This window comes from Triticum aestivum, chromosome 4A (genome assembly GCF_018294505.1).
Source record: "Triticum aestivum cultivar Chinese Spring chromosome 4A, IWGSC CS RefSeq v2.1, whole genome shotgun sequence".
NCBI lineage: Eukaryota > Viridiplantae > Streptophyta > Magnoliopsida > Poales > Poaceae > Triticum > Triticum aestivum.
Window position 1 is genome coordinate 601,845,230 of NC_057803.1, and position 18,550 is coordinate 601,863,779.

General features: G+C 48.3%; 1 protein-coding gene across 1 annotated transcript; it reads left to right on the forward strand.

Annotated features, from left to right (window-relative positions):
* Positions 1-1,802: 1,802 nt before the first annotated feature.
* LOC123084012 (uncharacterized) lies at positions 1,803-7,556 on the forward strand. The gene is made up of 5 exons (XM_044505829.1): positions 1,803-1,858; positions 1,964-2,143; positions 6,133-6,549; positions 6,786-7,087; positions 7,221-7,556. The coding sequence occupies exons 1-5, from the start codon at positions 1,803-1,805 to the stop codon at positions 7,235-7,237; spliced, it is 972 nt and encodes a 323-aa protein (XP_044361764.1). The 3' UTR covers positions 7,238-7,556.
* Positions 7,557-18,550: the final 10,994 nt, after the last annotated feature.

Consider the following 18,550-nt stretch of genomic DNA (forward strand, 5'->3'; position numbering starts at 1 on the left):
GTTTTGGGACACTTGTGGCCTGGTCCATACTTCTCCCCACACTTAAAGCACTCACCACGAGCACGCCGTTGCGCTCTCAGATTATCCATTTTATCAGACCATTTGGCTTTGTCCTCCACTTTCTGATCAGTAGGACTAGACCCCAACAACCCCTGATGAATATACGATTTGTTCTTGTTTCGATGCTCAAACTTCTTAGTCATCCGAGAAATATCTTCCGCCGGTAAAGCTTCTTGTGTTTGGGCAAAAGTATAAGCCAAATCAACAGTACCGAGATGTTGCAGCTTCACTGGTGCTCGAATCTCAGGTTTCAACCCATCGATGAACCGGTTGACAAAGAATATCTCATCATAGGACTGATTGTAGACTAAGATCTTGTGCATATGCTCCTCAAACACATGGGCATAGTCATCCACTGAGCCATCTTGACGCAAGGCAAAGAAAACATCAATGAGTCTGGAGTACTTGTGCTTGTTTAACTTGGCGAAAACAGCTACACACAGTTCTGCCCAAGAATCAACATTATGCATCGCTTCATATGTCTGAAGCCACAGTGCTGCATTTCCAATGAAGTGCATCGTAGCAAAATCCACCCACAAATGTGCTTGGACTGAATACATCCTGAAATATTTCTCGCACTGTTTCTTCCACCATTTGGGATTCTCACCATCAAACTTAGGAAAATCTGAACGAGGTATATGGGGTGTGTGACGCTGATGATGTGACCTGGGAATTGAATTGGGTGACAGAAACTACTCTTCATTGTCATTAGACCCTTCCTCATACTGGTGATTTGTGGGTTTTGACTGCTCACCAGCGCCCAAGGGAAAACGAGGTGGTCGATGCAGGCGCAAATCAGCTGTAGGAGCCTGGAGATCGTTTCTGTGCGTGTCCGCCCTCGGTGCGTCAGGTCGCAGGGGAACTCGAGGTTGCGGCACAACAGGAGCCTGCTCCAGCGATTCAACCCGACAACGGATCCCCTCCAGAGAGCTTCGCATCGTCCCCACCGCCGCATCCAGGCTATTGTTGGAGACGAGAACCCGCCCCAATGTGGCCTCTGTACGGTCGAGCGACGCCTTGGTGGACTTGGCCAGCGCATCGAACGCCTGCGCCGACGACGAAGCGTAGTTGTCGAGCGCAGTGCTGAGCTCCGTAATCCCCTTCGCGATGTGGACGTTGGCCTCCGACACCGCCCGACTCTGGGTAATGCTCTCTGCCACGAGCTTCTGCAAATTGGCCAAGGTCAGCTCCGCCGCCGCCATGCGAGCCGAAAGCGTTGGTCGACCGGATCTCGCCGTGGAACCCCTTTCGATTCGATCCGCCCTGACGCAGGTACGCACCAGCGTTTTGCGTGGAATCCAGAAGGATCCACACCTTTTGTCAGGAATTTAGGGATCAAATCGAAGAGAAATTACTACCACAACCACAGAAACAAAATTTTGGACGAAATTTTCCCCGATCTGATACAAGGCTCTAGATACCAAGTGCTACCAACCAGGTACACTCCCCGGCGTCACGCTAGGGTTTGGTTCATCAGAAGCCAAAGATGAGAGGGTCAATATGTGTTTCAGGTTACATTCCTCATACCCCCGCCACCGGCTGTCAGCGACTACTACTTACCCTGTCGACTCACTCACGCTTACACGGGCCAAGCCCACAGGCCACCGGCCCAGTCTCATAGCCGCAACGGTTGTTGCAGATACAACACCGAAGAACCCACTATCTATGCCGTGAGATCAACAATACAACCCGCGGCCCTCCAGAATTGTATATCTTCCTTGACCTGATACAGGACGTTGGCCATGAAGAACATCTATACGCACTACAAGTTTCCACAGCAGGCGATCACTGTTTTCAGGCGATAAATGTGTCTCCTGCGCCATGTCCAGACTTGCAAATATTGCGCCATTAGCAGGACTGACATGCCTCCTCTGATACCTCTGATCCATCTATGAATATGCAGTGCCTCTCTGACCGACAGGCCTGAATCATTGACAAAGAAGAAGAGGGGGCGGAGCACTGGCCAGTTGTCAGTTCAGAATCATGCAGTTGCGCCGACCCCAAGAGCTACCACGCAAGCTTTGGAAAACATCAGTTCAACCACTTTCTCCAAGCTGTCTGGTAGTCTCCGCCATGGCCTCTTGTAAACGTGACGCACCCAGCCAGCGCTAGCAATTTAGTCTGGAAAGGCCGTTTGAATGTGGCCGATCGGCCGTGCGCAGATAGGTGGCTGCGCGCGTTCTCTCGGGAGAATTAGCCTTAGGTTTAGGGTGTGGCGCCTGTGCCCGCCCCCCCCCCCCCCCCTCTCTCTGTACCTCCCTGCATGTGTAAACAACTTCCCCAACCAGGGGGTGTGATGCAATAGAAAAAAGAAAAAAGATTCAGGTGGAGGGCTTCGCCCTCCCCCGGTGACCTTAAAAAAAAAAGGTCTTCCACCCCTTCATTTTGCTTGAGTACTTGTCGGTACGAGGCAAAGTATCTTGTTTCCTAAGCCTGAAGATCGACTGATGGAGCCTGAAGTATTTGAAAGGAAAATTCTGACGTTGGCATTGGAAGTGCTGAGCCACCTCGAAAGCTCACCTCTTCACGTCAAATGCACGTGATGGTGCTCTTCTGAAAGTTTATGCGCAAGCCGCATGCCTCCCAGAAAGCTCCAAGATGGCAGAAATAACCTGCATATCCACAGTCTCTGGCCTGAAATTGTTTCAGTACAATGTAAACCCTGTTCGCCCTAGGCTGCTAGGCCATCACTCTACCTTTATAAAGGATTGGTATCCTTCGGAGAAGGGATCATGGTTAGTCCGTTGATGATAATAAAGGATTGTCTACCTTTATGTTTGCAAGAGTGCACATCTTTAGTCCATTAATTTGCTATTTAAACTAAAGTAAATTTCATTTTTGTAACACATGCACTATTTGGATTTATGTAGGATGGTGGAACTTTGTTCTGCCCGCCGGCTAAAGTTTTGGTAGCTTCTCAATTAGGCCTACTCCTAATTCTTGCTTTTGTATAACAGTTAAGCTTATCAACAAAAGTTAATTGGATCAACGGTTGACAGGTAAATGATTGTCCTGTCAACCATCATCTAGCGAACGAAGGGGTACACTAGTAGAAAAATGGCCTTTAGTCCCGGTTCATAAGGGCCTTTAGTCCCGGTTCTGGAACCGGGACTAAAGGGTCGGTACTAAAGCCTCCCTCTTTAGTCCCGGTTCCTACTGGAATCGGGACTAAAGGCCCTCCACGTGGCCGCTGCCTGGAGGTCCACCTTTAGTCCCGGTTGGTAACACCAACCGGTACTAAATTTTTTTTTATGAATTTTTATTAAAAAAATTTATTAGAATTTTTTTTTGAATTTCAAATTTCTGAATTATTTTAACCTCTAATCTCTAATCACCCCTTATCACTGCTCAATTTAATCTTTAATCTCTAATCACCCTCATCATTCCAAATCATCTAACTTCCCGAACGGTCACTCATCCTCTCACTACTCCAGCCTGAGCACGCTTAACTTCCGGATTCTGTTCTCCCTCGTTTCCAAATCTGCACTTGTTGTTTTCCTGACAATAGTAAGATGTCAATCCTATTAACCCTCGGGAATTTAGCTTGAGCATGAAGTCACACATTTCACTGTTTGAGTTTGAAACTATTGTTCTAAAAATCAATAACTATTTAGTAACACTAATATTTCTTGAATATGTAGTTTGACCACAGTTTGACCCTAGTTTGACCACAGTTTGGCCATAGTTTGACCAAATTTGACCAAAATTCAAAAAACTGAAATAATTATTTAGTAACACTAATATTTCTTTAATAAGTAGTTTGACCATTGTTTGATCACAGTTGACCAAAATTCAAAAAAACTGAAATAATTATTTTGTAACACTAATATTCTTGAATAATTATTTGGTAACACTAATACTTCTTGAATAAGTAGTTTAACCATAGTTTGACCAGATTTAACAAAAAATCAAAAAAAACTGAAATTTGAGCATAGCTTTTTTTCTTTTAGAATTTGAGCATAACTTTTTTTCCTTCTAGAATTCGGAAGCGGATTTTCGTTCTGAACATTTTGATATATTATACGTTTTTTCCGACATCGTATGCAAAAGTTATAACCGTTTTACATTTCCCTACATTTTTTGCAAAACATGTGCAAATTTAAGTTTTTAAATTTTCCTAACTAGTAGATGTAGTAATATAACTACCTCTCGATGGATTTTATTTTTTGAAGTTTTTATCACTTTCTTTTGATTTTTTCGAAACAAAAAAGGCGATCCACTCGGGGGGGCGGGGGGGGGGGGGGGGGTAGAGTTTGAAAATGCGACCCTGGACTACAGGTCTAATCTTTAGTCCCGGTTTGAGACACAAACCGGGACTAAAGGGCATCGCACCCTTTAGTCCTGGTTCGTGCCACAAACCGGGACTAAAGGGCTCAGGTGAACCGGGACTAATGCCTTAGCCGCACGAACCGGGACCAATGCTCACATTAGTCCCAGTTCGTGACTGAACCGGGACTAATGGGCTGACCCAGTCTGGACCTTTGCCCCCTTTTCTACTAGTGGTAGTGTGACCGAGCGATCTCCTCGTTCCTTCAGATGCTAAGGAGAGTGCGACCCAAACGCCTTTAGCGTACGAAGGGAGAGTGTTTGTTGGTCCAGGCCCAGGTGAGTCGCATATGAGCGGTAGGAAAGGTAAGTGGCACTAAAGGTGCTGGAGAGGAGCTCCCTATAGCTGAATTGTGATCAACCCCTAAAAAAAAGCTAATCTGTGATCAACACATAAGATACTCGCCTTACAGCTATGCTCGGCTTACATGTTTGCCATGAAAACCAGCAAGACACTCGGCTTACTGTGTGGACACATGGCGCCCCTGTGTAACTCCTGGGCTCCGAGGAAAGCCGAGCGGCGGCATTCGGCTTATATGTATGTCGTTCGCCCCCCCCCCTCCATCGACTGTCGTTCGCCCCCCCCCCCCTCCATCGACTGTTGGCACATATGGAAGCCGAGCCATGACACTCGGTTAGCACAGCGCCATTAATGTGGACAGGCCGTCATGTTCCTTTTTTTTTGCCTTGGGCTAATATTTTTAGCTCGGCATACCCTTTTCCCGAGTCGATGACAAAAGACCCTTGGCTTATGTTCATACACCGATTCGATATACGGGAAGTGTGTAGTGCCGAGTGTCACACTCGGCGAAGTCGTTGCCGAGGTGAAATTAGCCTTCATTGACTGTTTTGCACACTCGGTTTAGAAGCTTTTTTCCTTTAGTGTGCAGTGTAGACCCTTTCTAGGACAGTTGATCTTTTTTTGTGTTTGTATATATTCTTCCGGTCTGCTATTGTTGGTTCAGATAGAAGCTCGTTGTAGCTCTTTAATCATTGTTCATGTCTGCACCTTGCAAGTTGAGTGTATATTTTCTTTTGCCGTTTGGTTTTTGTTCATGGTTTTGAGTGAATCTTTAATTAGGAACATGCGTGTGTTTTGTTACTCCAAATCTCAAAAGTCCGGAAAAGTTTATCAAACAAAAATTACTTCTATTGTTTGAATCTTTTATTAAGAGTATTATTGATTGAACCGTGCTCTTCACAGTCATCGTCCAAGCAATGGGCACATGAAAGCAAGCCGCTCATCGTCTGATTGATTGAACCTGTCTTACTATTCACCGTCATCGTCCAAGGAACTGGCAGATGAAAGAAAACTGCTCATGCCATCTGATTGATTAAGTTTAACTACATTGATGCCAACCAGAAGCTGACTAACTATTCATCGTCATCGTCCAAATGGATTGGCAGATGAAAGCAAGCTGCCCACGTCGTCTCATTGGTTGAACCAAGTTGATGCCAATCAAGCTCACTAACTATTCACCGTCATCGTCTAAGAAATTAGCAGATGAAAGCGAGCCGCTCTTGGCGTCTGATAGATTGAAGTCGAACCATGTTCGTGCCAACCAGAACCTGACTAACTATTCATCTTCATTGTCCATGTCATTAACAAATGAAAGCAACCATGGTGGTTGGCTCATGTCTCTACCTACTAATAAACCAGCGATTGCTTCTGGTCGTCCGTCATCGGGCTTTTTTGCAAAACAGTACCCCCGTTTTTGATAAATTGACCCGCAGTCCTACTTAAAGTGTGGATAACGTTTCGTTTTTTTGCAAAAAAAACCCTGCCACCACAGCCCGTACGAGAACACAAGGGTTACCTCCGCCGCGGCGCCCCATCCCTCCACCGCCGCGCCCCCGTCCCTCTGCTCGCCGCCGCGCGCCCCGTTCCTATGCTAGCCGCCTCGACCCATCCCTCCACCGCCGCGCCCCCGTCCATCCTCTCCTCGGTGCCCGTCCTCGCTCCACCATTGCCGAATCTGGACGAGATCGGGAGAATCCGCCGGATCTCGCGGAGCTGCTCGTTGTCCATGCGGGGAGGACGAACGAGCTGCTCGTCGGACATGCAGGGAGCACGGACGAGCTGCTCATCGGCGTCCGTCCCACAGCCCCGCTGAAGACGGCGCCCAGCCCCCTCGACAACGCACTCCTCCTACTTGCCGCCCGGTATACCTCCCCTACTCGCCGGCCCCTGGATCCCACTCCCCCTAGGCAAACATAGTGTTTGATGAAATTTGACTGTAGAATTGTTTTCTATACTGCTATCGTGCTACGTCGTCAATGCAGGGTGTGTAGAAGATGTTGTCCTGGGTCTGTAGAGGATGCGGTGCGTGGCTGCTTTTGTGTATGCATATATGTTAATTGGTGTGTGTGTGTGTGTGTGTGTGTGTGTGTGTGTGCAGGGTGCAAACAGCGACGGCGAGTAGGCGGCAAGTATACTGCACCGAGAAGCGATACAGGGGCATGAAGCAAGCGAGTAGGAATGCACGGCGACCTGCTACTGCACTAATAATAGCCTTGACGGAGTACCGGGGCCAGCTCGACAGGGCATGCCGCCCGCTGGTAGACACTTGGTTGTGTGAGATGGAGATGAACCCCGGGTCGTCGCCTCTGCCGCCTGGACAAAGCTACACCGATGCTGGGGATGAACCCTGCGTCTGTGATGGTGATGACGCTCTCCATCTACTTTCTCCAGTGGCTATAAGTGAGTAAAGATCACATCGTGGATGTGTTTTTCTTCAGAGATGTGGCCCTGTTATTGTTGGCTGTCGAATTTGCGATGTAATCCGTCCCTATGTTGGTGTATTAACCACTTCGCCCTCCCGCACAATGAGCAGAACAGAGCAGCGGCTGAAATTTACCCATTGATTTCTTGGAGTGATTCAAACCTAGGAAGCCTGCTACTTGTGCAAGCGACAGGGTAACAAGTTTCAGTTTTCTTATTGATGCACCTCAATTTGCAAGGTTAGAACAATGTCAGTTTACTTTATATTGGTTTTCTAATTTCTACATATTCCCTCAAGCAAATCTAATTATATAGGTAGTACGGAAAGCAGGAAAATTATGTAACTATTTGGGTGTACTCATGTCAGATTGAGGAGAAAGAATTATTTTATTCACCATCCTATTTTTTATCTATAATGATCACTTTTTCCATCTTGTGATCTTCTTTGTGCCAGTTGTGCGAATACTTTGTTTGCACCTTAGTGGGACTGAAATTTTCCTGATACCATGAGTCATGGTAGTAGGCTGCTACGGCAAAAAACTGGTAAGCCCCCTAAGGGAAGAAATTTGAAGAAAGTCTCATCCTGCTTACCATGTTTCATCTTAAAATTTTGGCTTGATTTTTTTTTTCTGTGTAACCTATATCTCTGCATGGTTACTTTCTCTAGACATGCTTTAGCTGCAGCATTGGTCAAGTGGCTTGAACACAACTCACATGAGTCATTGCCAAATGGCCCTTTTCTGAAATTCATTCTCTTATGCACTGAGAGAGGAGTTACACCAATACAGTATGTATACATACAGATGCAGGCAATGGAGAAACTCATGCAGATGATGACTGAAGAATTTTTCATGAATTTTCCAACCTGAATTGGCTACAGAGGTTGGGAAAAGAGGAGTCCAGGCTCTAATGAACACAGGTTCTTTCGCAGGTGACTAACAGTTGGCACCTCTATCTTTACATTACATTAGGCCAGCGCTACAAAGCCTATATATGCCTCTGCCTACCTGCTCAATGGACGATCCGATCACAAAAAAGTGAATAAAAATACTCATCACTTTGTCAAAATACATGTTAGTTATCTTAGGAACGAGTATAGCTATCACCAGAGTACATGCAGATATTTCAATTTTTCTATGAAGCAAACTTATGTTATGATTATCACATTTCGATCTTGGAGTAATGATTGACAAAACTAGATGGTTACTGCAGTCTGCACCAGTCCAGTATTTCTTATTACAAGTTTGAGCTCCATAGGGATAATCTGATTAGTGTATCACAAGCTTGCTGTTTCTAATTGTGCAAATTCTGTAGTTATTTTAGTGTTTTGCAGAATGCATAGATTTTCCATAACAGAAAGAAGTGGATGTATAACCTGATTTGGCTTTATTATTTGGTGCCAGTTGGCTTTGGAAATCCCAGTTTCTTCAGTATTGTAACTCTCTGTCAAATCGTCAAATTAAACTGATCTTTCTATTTGGACAACTTGTAATTTGTAATATTATGATTTTCCTTTTCAGAAACCAATTCAACTAGACCAGGACTATGTTTATTAGTCCTCCAGTGTTTGTTGGAATGAGATGACACATGGTATGCCAGCTAACAAGCAACTGAAGCAAGACGATTTTTGTAATTTCTTGGAAAGAATGAGCCCCTGAACCCAGGATGGCGAAGGATCCAATATGTCAGGACCAGTGAGGGAATTGCAGAGCTTCATATTCAGTTTATTTTAGGTCCTTGCCTACTTCAAATGCGTAGATTACAGGAAACATGTTTCTTCAAATGTCTACTTCAAGTAAGTTTCTTATAGAAGTAGTCAGTTTGATTCCTTCAAAATAGTTGTTGCCTGATAATTTGTGTATGACTAGATAGTAGTACCTCAAATTTGCTTCAGCTTCTTAAAACAGAGTAATTTTGTAAATCCTAACAGAACTCTATCAGTCTGAAGTCTGAACCAATTTCTTGTAAATCTGCAATACAACATAGCCTCATCTGATCCAATCATTGGTTTCAGATCAATACATCCTTGTGCATTCCTATAAGATCAATAAAATTCAGTTTGATTGTGTCAAAAACTTGTTGCTTGACAATCTATATGACTAGATAGCAATACCTTAAAATTGCTTTTGGTTTTAAACTGAACTGAACTCAGTTGGGGCTGAACTGAACTCAGTTTGGTTCTACAAAATATAGGGTTGTATTCATTCTATAAAAACTGAACTGAAGCTAAACGTTTGGTGGGCAAAATAATTTGATGGACTGTAGTTTCTTTGATTTTTTTTGTTAACTCTAAACTGGACTCAACTCAGTTTGATTCTGTAAAAAAGATTGTGACAGACTTATATATATGCAGCAGTCTTTCGCCAACACTCAAATTAGATGGGCATGATATTTAAAAGAAATCGACATACTGTAGTTTATGAGAATTTGGCAAGAAACTCGGAACCGATGGAACTTGTGAAAAAATGTAATCAATGGACGACTACAGTTTATATCAAACACAGAATCGATGGACTTTCGCAATGCAGGCTTGCCCTTACCATTTACCAGGTGGCGACTTGCCGGAGGAGCCGGTGGTGCTGCTGCGACCTTCTCCGGGCGATGGTCAATGATGCAAGCTAAAACCGGGGATGGGATAGCGGCTCCGGGCGACAATCAGAGGCGAGGCAGCGCTGCAGACCGAGGACAAAGTGCTGCACCAGGGCGACGGCGCGGGGCGAGGAAGAAGCGGCGGATGGGGCTGCGCATAGGGGAGTTGGGGCGACGGCTCGGTTCAGCGCACGGGATCGTATTGACTCTGTTTTCTCCTAGGTACCTGCGCTGGTATAGTTTCTCCGTGGGGTTACCAAACAATTCTCTCTCCTCCTTGATTAAGATGTTACATCAGTTTTCTGCTTACATGGCAGGCTTAGCATCCGTCCAGGGTGGAGCACTGGGAGCAGCCTTATAGAAGTAATGCAATATATTCTCTCTTATGCCTACTTGAAATACTGTTGTGGGTTTGTACTTTGCCTCTCATATTGCAAGGATAACACATTGTATGCCAATTCTCTTAACTGTAGTAAGAATGAAGCAGGAAAGTGTGCTGGACCTTCTAACATGAATATTGTACATGTACGAGCTACGAGCCACTATTTTTTATCATATGGATTGTAAATGTAGTGACACCGAAGTTTGTAACATATCCTTAAATTTCTTTATTGTAACATTATGTTAACTAAAAATCTGGTAGCCGTGACCTTGATATTCCCTGTAGAGCTAGCAAAAAGTAGAATAAAAAGTTTCATTACAATTGATGATTGAATGTCAAATGGCAGTGATTTTATATCAATGTGTGGGAGGTTGATGAAAGATTGCGTGCAGAGTATACCAATGAAAAACATCATTTATTTAGATGAGCTATTACCAAAGCAGATATACTATATTTCTAGCTAAGTTAACATTGCTAAAATATTTCACTGGGCGGCAACATACATATAAGCCTATTCTGAAATGTCCGAAAATATTGAAGCTTCAGCACGGTGCTCCAACACCTGTGGAGGAGCTGCACCGTTTTGGACGTGTTGGTCAACTTCTGTTGCTTGAGGGGTTGATCATGAGCATAGCATAGGCCGATGGCGGGGAGGTGGTCTGTGTCGGGGAAGAGGGCGACGCTGGGGAGGGGGCCAATGATGTGGAAGAGGGTGATGAAGGAAGGAGGATGTCGGTAGGAGAGGGAGGCAATGGCGTGGTGGCGAGCTAAATGGAGTGAGGTGGAAGGTTGGTGGTTTGGCGATGGCGAGCTTGTGAGAAGGGAACAATGGCGGCGTCATGAATAGCGCTTCGACTGGGTTCATCAGAAGGGGAATTCAGAACTAAGATATGCCACTTGGCGATGCAATTCTCGTCGTAAATATATTAAGCTATGTGATTCGACTTCACAAAGCTAAGCTTCGGCAACTTCACCAAATTATACTATGAGAGGCCTCCGATCCACGTAGTTGGTGAAGCACGGAGTTGAAGGAGATCCGAACAATCCCTGAACTAAAATTCTGCTGTTGGACATCAACATATCAAACTGAAACAAGACAGATTGATGAGCCTACCCTACCGGTGGTTGAATAATTGTAGGTCTTAGTGTCACCTCATGATACTATCCATGCTTTCTATCCTCAAGAAGCCATTCGTTTAACTGCACTGTCACCCGTAGCAACGCACGGGCCTTTGTGCTATCCATGTACAGCTAATGAATTCTGCGGCTTCCCTACAACCATGGTAATCTACTCGACGATGGCGGATGACCAGTATGCTCTTGATAATTTGCAGGTATAGCAATAAAAGATTTCGTGCAGTTTCTGCTATTGCAACTTGCAAATGTGCAAATTTTACCCCCAAAACTGCATACTTTCAATTCTAGTCATGCATAGAAAGATATGCCACATGTACAAGGTTTATAGTATCATAAAGGTTGATGCGACTGGGTTACTAAGATTCACATGGTCCATCTCGCGTCGCCACCCTCGAGGGCGATGTGAGAGGCGACAGCCCGAGGCGCCAGCGCCCCAACGCTCTCCCTCCACCCCCTCCATCGGCGCCTGGGGTTGGCGCCAGAGTAAGCCCGTGCGTTGGCCGGTGGTGGCCGGCGGTGGCGGAGGGTTGTTCCTCCTTCTCCTGGATCGTACAACGGTGAGGGCGCTAGAGCCGTGAGCGTGCGGCCTCTTCCTCGATCCATGGCGGTGCGGCAGCTCCCGTCGGCGGTGCTTGGTGCCGCGCGTCGAGTTTTGCTAGGCGTGGCGAGGAGACCGGCTGGGTGTCGTCAAAGGATTGAGGTGGGGCTCGGCGTGGCCAGTGGTGGTGGTGGTGGGGGGGGGGTGTCCGGCCTGGATCCGGTCTTGGAGGTGGCGACGGCGACATCAGGCCCGAATCTGGCCATGGTGGTGGCGGCATCCCCTTCGCCGGGGTTGATGGGCCAAGTGGTGCGTCCTTCGGCATCGGTGGCAGCAGATCTTAGGATCCCTGTCGGTGTCAAAACCGGCGGATCTCGGGTAGGGAGTCCTGAACTGTGCGTCTAAGGCGGATGGTAACAGGAGGCAGGGGACACGATGTTTTTACCCAGGTTCAGGCCCTCTTGATGGAGGTAATACCCTACTTCCTGCTTGATTGATCTTGATCATATGAGTATTACAAGAGTTGATCTACCACGAGATCGGAGAGGCTAAACCCTAGAAGCTAGCCTATGGTCTGATTGTATGTTGTCCTACGGACTAAAACCCTCCGGTTTATATAGACACCGAAAAGGTTAGGATTACACAAGGTCGGTTACAAAGGAGGAGATACACATATCCGTATTGCCTAGCTTGCCTTCCACGCCAAGTAGAGTCCCATCCGGACACGAGACAAAGTCTTCAATCTGGTATCTTCATAGTCTAACAGTCCGGCCAATGGAGATAGTCCGGCTGTCCGGAGACCCCTTAATCCAGGACTCCCTCAGTAGCCCCTGAACCAGGCTTTCAATGACGATGAGTCCGGCGCGCAGTATTGTCTTCGGCGTTGCAAGGTGGGTTCCTCCTCCGAATACACCACGAAAGAATTTGAATACAAGGATAGTGTCCGACCCTGCAAAATAAGTTCCACATACCACCATAGAGAGAATAATATTTCCACAAATCTAGTTTGCTGACTTGTTTTGGCAACATGACATTATGTCGCGGCCCGATGATTATTCGAGCCGTTTCCTTTAACTAGCCCCGCACATGACGCGAGACAGTTTTTTGACACGTCTTGTCAAAGCAGAGATCGTGTCCCCTTATCACGGGATTCTCATCAATACGGGTGTGGGTAACCCAACCGCGCAATCGATTGCGGCGCTTGGGGGACGAGCGAGTTTTACCAGGCTAGTGGGGACGCATAGTTTCGTCCGTCCATATAAAGGGATAAGGATTTACCTTTTCATCCACGCCTTCTTCCTCCTTTGCCCATCCACCTTGGTGCACTCGAGCTCCAGCGCCCAAGTTCACATTTCCCACCTCGACCTTCTCCAATCATGTCAGGAGCGGGAGGCAGGTGGATGGTCTCCTCCGTCATGGAGGGACACGTCAAGAAGCTGAGGAGAGCCGGATACTTGCCCGACGACATCGCGCACCGGCTCCCAGAGGAGGGGCAGCTCATCCCCACCCCCAGGCCCCATGAGAGGGTGGTGTTCCTCACCCTTTTCCTCCGCGGACTAGGATTTCCTATTCACCCATTTGTCCGGGGGCTCATGTTCTACTACGGCCTGAATTTCCATGATCTGGCCCCGAACTTCATCCTCAACATCTCGGCGTTTATTGTCGTGTGCAAGGCCTTCCTCCGCATCAAGCCCCACTTCGGCTTATGGCTGAAGACGTCCAATGTCAAGCCGAAGATAGTGAGCGGCCGCCAGGCGGAGTGCGGGGGCGCCATGGTGGGCAAGATGCCCAACGTCACATGGCTTGAGGGCTCCTTCGTGGAGACCATAAAGGGGTGGCAGTCAGGATGGTTCTACATCACCGAGCCGCGTGACCGTACCTGGGTTGCGGCCCCCGAGTTCTGATCTGGCTTCCCCACACGGCTCACCTCCTGGCAAGAGAAGGGACTGTCCTGGGGTAGTTCGGGAGAGCTGACCGGACTCCAAACATGTATTCAAAACATGGTCAACAAGAAGCTCAAACTCGTCAACGTAGTCCAGGTCATGCTCAGCCGCCGGATCCTCCCGTGCCAACAACGGGCCTTCAACTTGTGGGAGTTCGACCCGGCGCAGCACCGAACTCTGAACAGGCTCTTTGACACAACTCACGAAGATGCCTGGAGGGTGTTGTTCAAAAGCGCCGAGGTCCCCCCCCCACTACTGAGGATCGCCGATTCAGCGCGAAGCGCCAAGCCAGGGCAGTAAGCTGCTTTTACCTCTTACAGGATACTTGTTTTCCATAGTTTGACTCCATGCGGGATCTAAACTCTCGTGCCTTCGACAGGACTGGCAGGAGACAGCCGGACAGATCGACTGTCCGGCTCCTTTGCCCGAAGACCCAGCAGACGCTCTTCTGGCGAAGATGCTGACTCCGGCTCCTTATACGGTGCCGGAGAAGACCAAGAAGGCAAAGGGAACCCGAAAGAGTTCCCGACGCCAGGCGTCATATCATGGGACTCACCGTCCAAGGACTCTACGGCACACTCCTCCCACGAAGACGAGGAGGCGGAAGAAGATGCTCCCCCTCCAGACGGGGGAGACAAGAAAAGGAAGGCCGCCCCAACTGGGGAGGCCGAGGGATCAAAGAAGGGAAGGACTCTCCTTCCGGACAGCTCTACCACCGCAGCCGACGGCGAAGACGAGTGGCTGCCTAGGGCCAAGCCCCTGGGGAAGTCGTAAGTATTCGGATACCAGAGTAACTCATAGCATTCTTTTATCGCACTACTTCACCTTACACCGAATTTGATTATGCAGGCCGCCCCGATCCCGTATTGATATATCATTGGACGGCTCCCTGGGCTCGTCGGATATGGATAGCGATCCAGTTCCGACCGCCACCTCCCTCCATCTCGTGGACGACGCCGAGGTGCTGTCTCAAGAGGCACCGGGTCGAGGGGAGACAGTCCTGGAGTCGCCTGAAGGCGGCCTCCCGGACTCCGGGAGCAGAGGGGGCAAGGCCCCTGAGGGCTCCGAGTTTGGCCCTTAGCCGAACACCGCGCTGGAACCTCCAGTGGTTCCGGACTCGGGCAGGCGGCCTCCTTCTAAGAGGGGCAAGACGCCTGTACCGGTGACCTCTGTCCATCCAGAGGCGTCGGACAATCTGCTGGAAGCGCTTCGCAACGCTTCCATCGATGAGGAGCACCGCACTGTTATGAGTGCAGTGATCCAGAAGGTTCAGTCTGCCAAGAGCGGATTGACTGAAGCCTGTGCCAGCCTTCTAACAGGCTTTGAGGTAAGTGTTTAAAATATTGGAAAATATTACCGCATAGACAGTAGCCCCTGATGCTCTGTTCGGTGTTCACAAAGAAAAGCCGAACAGAGGATCAAACAATATCGCAGGAGTCTAATATAAGTATGTCAATATGCATATGCAGGCTTCGCTGCTGGCGTGCGCCACACTGACTGCGGAGGTCGCCGTACTGAAGCAGGACCTTAAAGGGTCCCAGGACGAGCTCGGCCTTGCCAAGAGGCAGCTCGAGGAGAACAAAGGTAAGTAGTACCTAGTCTATTGATATGTATAAAAAGAATGCGATTGCAAAATGACAGGATCATCATGAATTTGCCAGGTGCCACGACCCAAGTGGCGACCTTAAGGCAAGCGCTATCCGAGGCCGAAGATAAAGCGGCCAAGGAGCGTACCGAGCGAGAAAAACAAGAGGCTCGGGTGGGCGAGGTGCAACAAGAGCTCCAGGCTTTTGTGACGAAGCACGAGGCGTTGGAGCTTGACTTCGAAGACGCGGGAGTCTATGCTTGCCGCGGCCCTCAAGAGCGCAAGGAGCGCCAAGGTCGAAGCCCAAAAGGCCCAGCAGGAGATCGATGCAATGAAGAAGATAGCGGTGGGTAAGGCATTCTATATGCAAAGCAAGCATGTAAAAGTAAATTACCGATTACTTACCCGAATTCGGAGCTCTCCAGGAGCATTCGCAGATTTTCCCCGCAGCGTGTCGGATGCCGCGAAGTTTTACTGGGCCGAGGATGGAAAATCCACGGAGAAGTTGTTCTGGGCCCAATATACTGGGACCAAACACCCAGTATCTGTGAGCGACCAGCTAAAGCAGTTGGTCGAACTGCACAAGGCGGCCGAACAGGCCATGAAGGGCTTTATAGTCCGGCTGTGGCCTGGCGACGCCCTTCCGAACAGCTACTTCGTCCTGGTGAGGCGGATTGTGGATGCTTGCCCATGGCTGGAAGTCGTCAAGCGGTCCGTCTGCATCGTAGGTGCACGCTGAGCTTTCGCTCGCGTGAATGTGCAATGGGCCGAGCTAGACGCCGTGAAGCCGATCCAGGAAGGACCGCTGCAGGGCAAGGAGCATCACATCCCCGAACTTTATTACGACGGTGTCTTGAAGGGTGCCCGTCTTGTAGCGGACAAATGTTCCAAGGATGTAATATTTGAATAAACTTGCTCGTGTGATCCTGTATGATGAAACCTTGTTTCATATGCGCTATGCAACGCTTGTTTGAATTTAAAATATTACCTTCTGTTTGGCTGTTTATCCAACCTGAGAGATGGCTAGTCCTCGGCTTCTGCCCCCATGCCATGAGTGCTGGGGTGTTCGGGATAAACCTGAGCACTCTTGTTCCCATTTTTGGGTCCTTCGGGGGAGGCGCTCAGCACAACGAACAAGGCAACCAGACTAATAGTGCTTTATCACTCTCACTTAGCCATAGAATTCTATAATTTTAAATTTCGGCGAAGCCCCTGGTGTTTGGAAGGCCGAATTCGGGGCGCGATACACGCCTTTAAGCCAGACAGGGCCGGTCCCTCGCTCTAAGCGGCATAAGTCTTTAGGGACTCGAAACCTCGCCGAACAGCGACCAGTCTCTCGCCTTATCATGACAGTCAGTTTTAGCTTTCTCTACTGAGGTGCTCAGCCCAGCAGAACTGCGGCACAATCGCAGTAGTTCTCCTAGCGCTATCTTAGCCGATAGAGAGGAACGTAAGGTACCAAACCATAGGAGCTGGGCAAACCCAACATTTAACCAAAGACATGATTCGGAGCTGATGCATATAATGCTATAAATTCGGGGTGCCGCACTTGTGAAAGTGTTCGGACTTTTCACACCATATTGTGGGGTACGTAAGCCCCTGGTGTATTTGCCATACCAAAATGTACGGTTGCAAGGCGTCATTAATGAACACATATATATGAAACATGAATGCAATAATAGTTGTAATATTATGCATTGTTTATTCAAAAAGGTGCGTTAAAGCAGAGTGATACAGATAGTGCGATAAGCAAAGAGTAGGACTATGTCCCTTCCAAGGGCAAGTTGAGGAATAGTATTAAATCAAACATTTTGCTCGTTAATGTAATCCACCTGGGAATTCCATGGTGTGACGTAGCTTTCTGCCTCCTTGGTTGCTGCATCATGTGTTCGGCAATAGTGCTGCCAGACAGGGTTTCCAGAGATTAATGTCCTGAAAAAGAGAAAAATAACTAAGCGGGAAGCCCCTAGTGCGGTTTAAGCCGCGTCTTGGGGCGTGCCGCAGTTGTGGCCTCTCCCCGCCTGTGCCCGTGGTACTTTTAATGCGTAATTATGTACGCGAGGCACGAGTTTTGCTGCTTGGCTGGGACTGGGGTGGGGGCCGCATTGCTAGATGAGCTCAGATCGCGCCAGGCGGTTTAGTTGCCGATTGCTCCGAGCGCGCTTGAAGGTGTCCGGGTTTTGAAACGCCGAACTGGTGGATTGCCTTGAGAGGCTGCTTTGCGCTTCTGCTGCGAGGGCCGCAGTGTGCTCCTCCGTTCGGAGAGAGCGCTCTATGTTTCCATTGACTGTAATTACCCCCCGAGGTCCTGGCATCTTGAGCTTGAGGTATGCATAATGCGGTACCGCATTGAATCTCTCAAATGTGGTTCGCCCGAGCAGTGCATGATAACCACTCTGGAACGGGACTATATCGAAGATTAACTCTTCGCTTTGGAAGTTATCCGGGGATCCGAAGACCACTTCTAGTGTAGTTGAGCCTGTGCAATGGGCCTCTACGCCTGGAATAACGCCTTTAAAGGTTGTTTTTGTGGGTTTGATCCTTGAGGGGTCTATACCCATTTTGCGCACTGTGTCCTGATAAAGCAGGTTCAGATTGCTGCCGCCATCCATAAGGACTCGAGTGAGGTGAAATCCGTTAATGATTGGGTGTAGAACCAGTGCAGCAAATCCGCCATGACGGATACTAGTGGGGTGGTCCCTGCGATCGAAACTGATCGGATAGGAGGACCATGGGTTGAACTTTGGGGCGACTGGCTCCAACGCATATACGTCCCTGAGCGCACGCTTCCGCTCCCTCTTGGGGATGTGGGTTGCGTATATCATGTTCACCGTCCGCACTTGTGGGGGAAACCTCTTCTGTCCTTCGGTCTGTGGCTACCGGGGCTCCTCCTCGTCGTCTCTATGTGACCCCTTAACCTTATTTTCGGCAATTAACTTGTCGGCCTGCTTGAACACCCAACAATCTCTGTTGGTGTGATTGGCTGGCTTGTCTGGGGTGCCGTGTATTTGACATGAGCGATCGAGTATGCGGTCCAAACTAGACGGACCCGACGTACTTTGTTTAAATGGCTTTTTCCGCTGACCGGGTTTAGAGCCTTTGAATTCGGCATTGATTGCTGTATCCTCGGTGTTATTACTGTTAATGCGGCACTTATGTTTGTTGCGACGGGACCTGCTATTGCCGTCCTTGGTATCTGAGGTACCATGGTTCTTTGACATATTGTTACTGCGAGCCAGCCAGCTATCTTCTCCCGCACAAAAGCGGG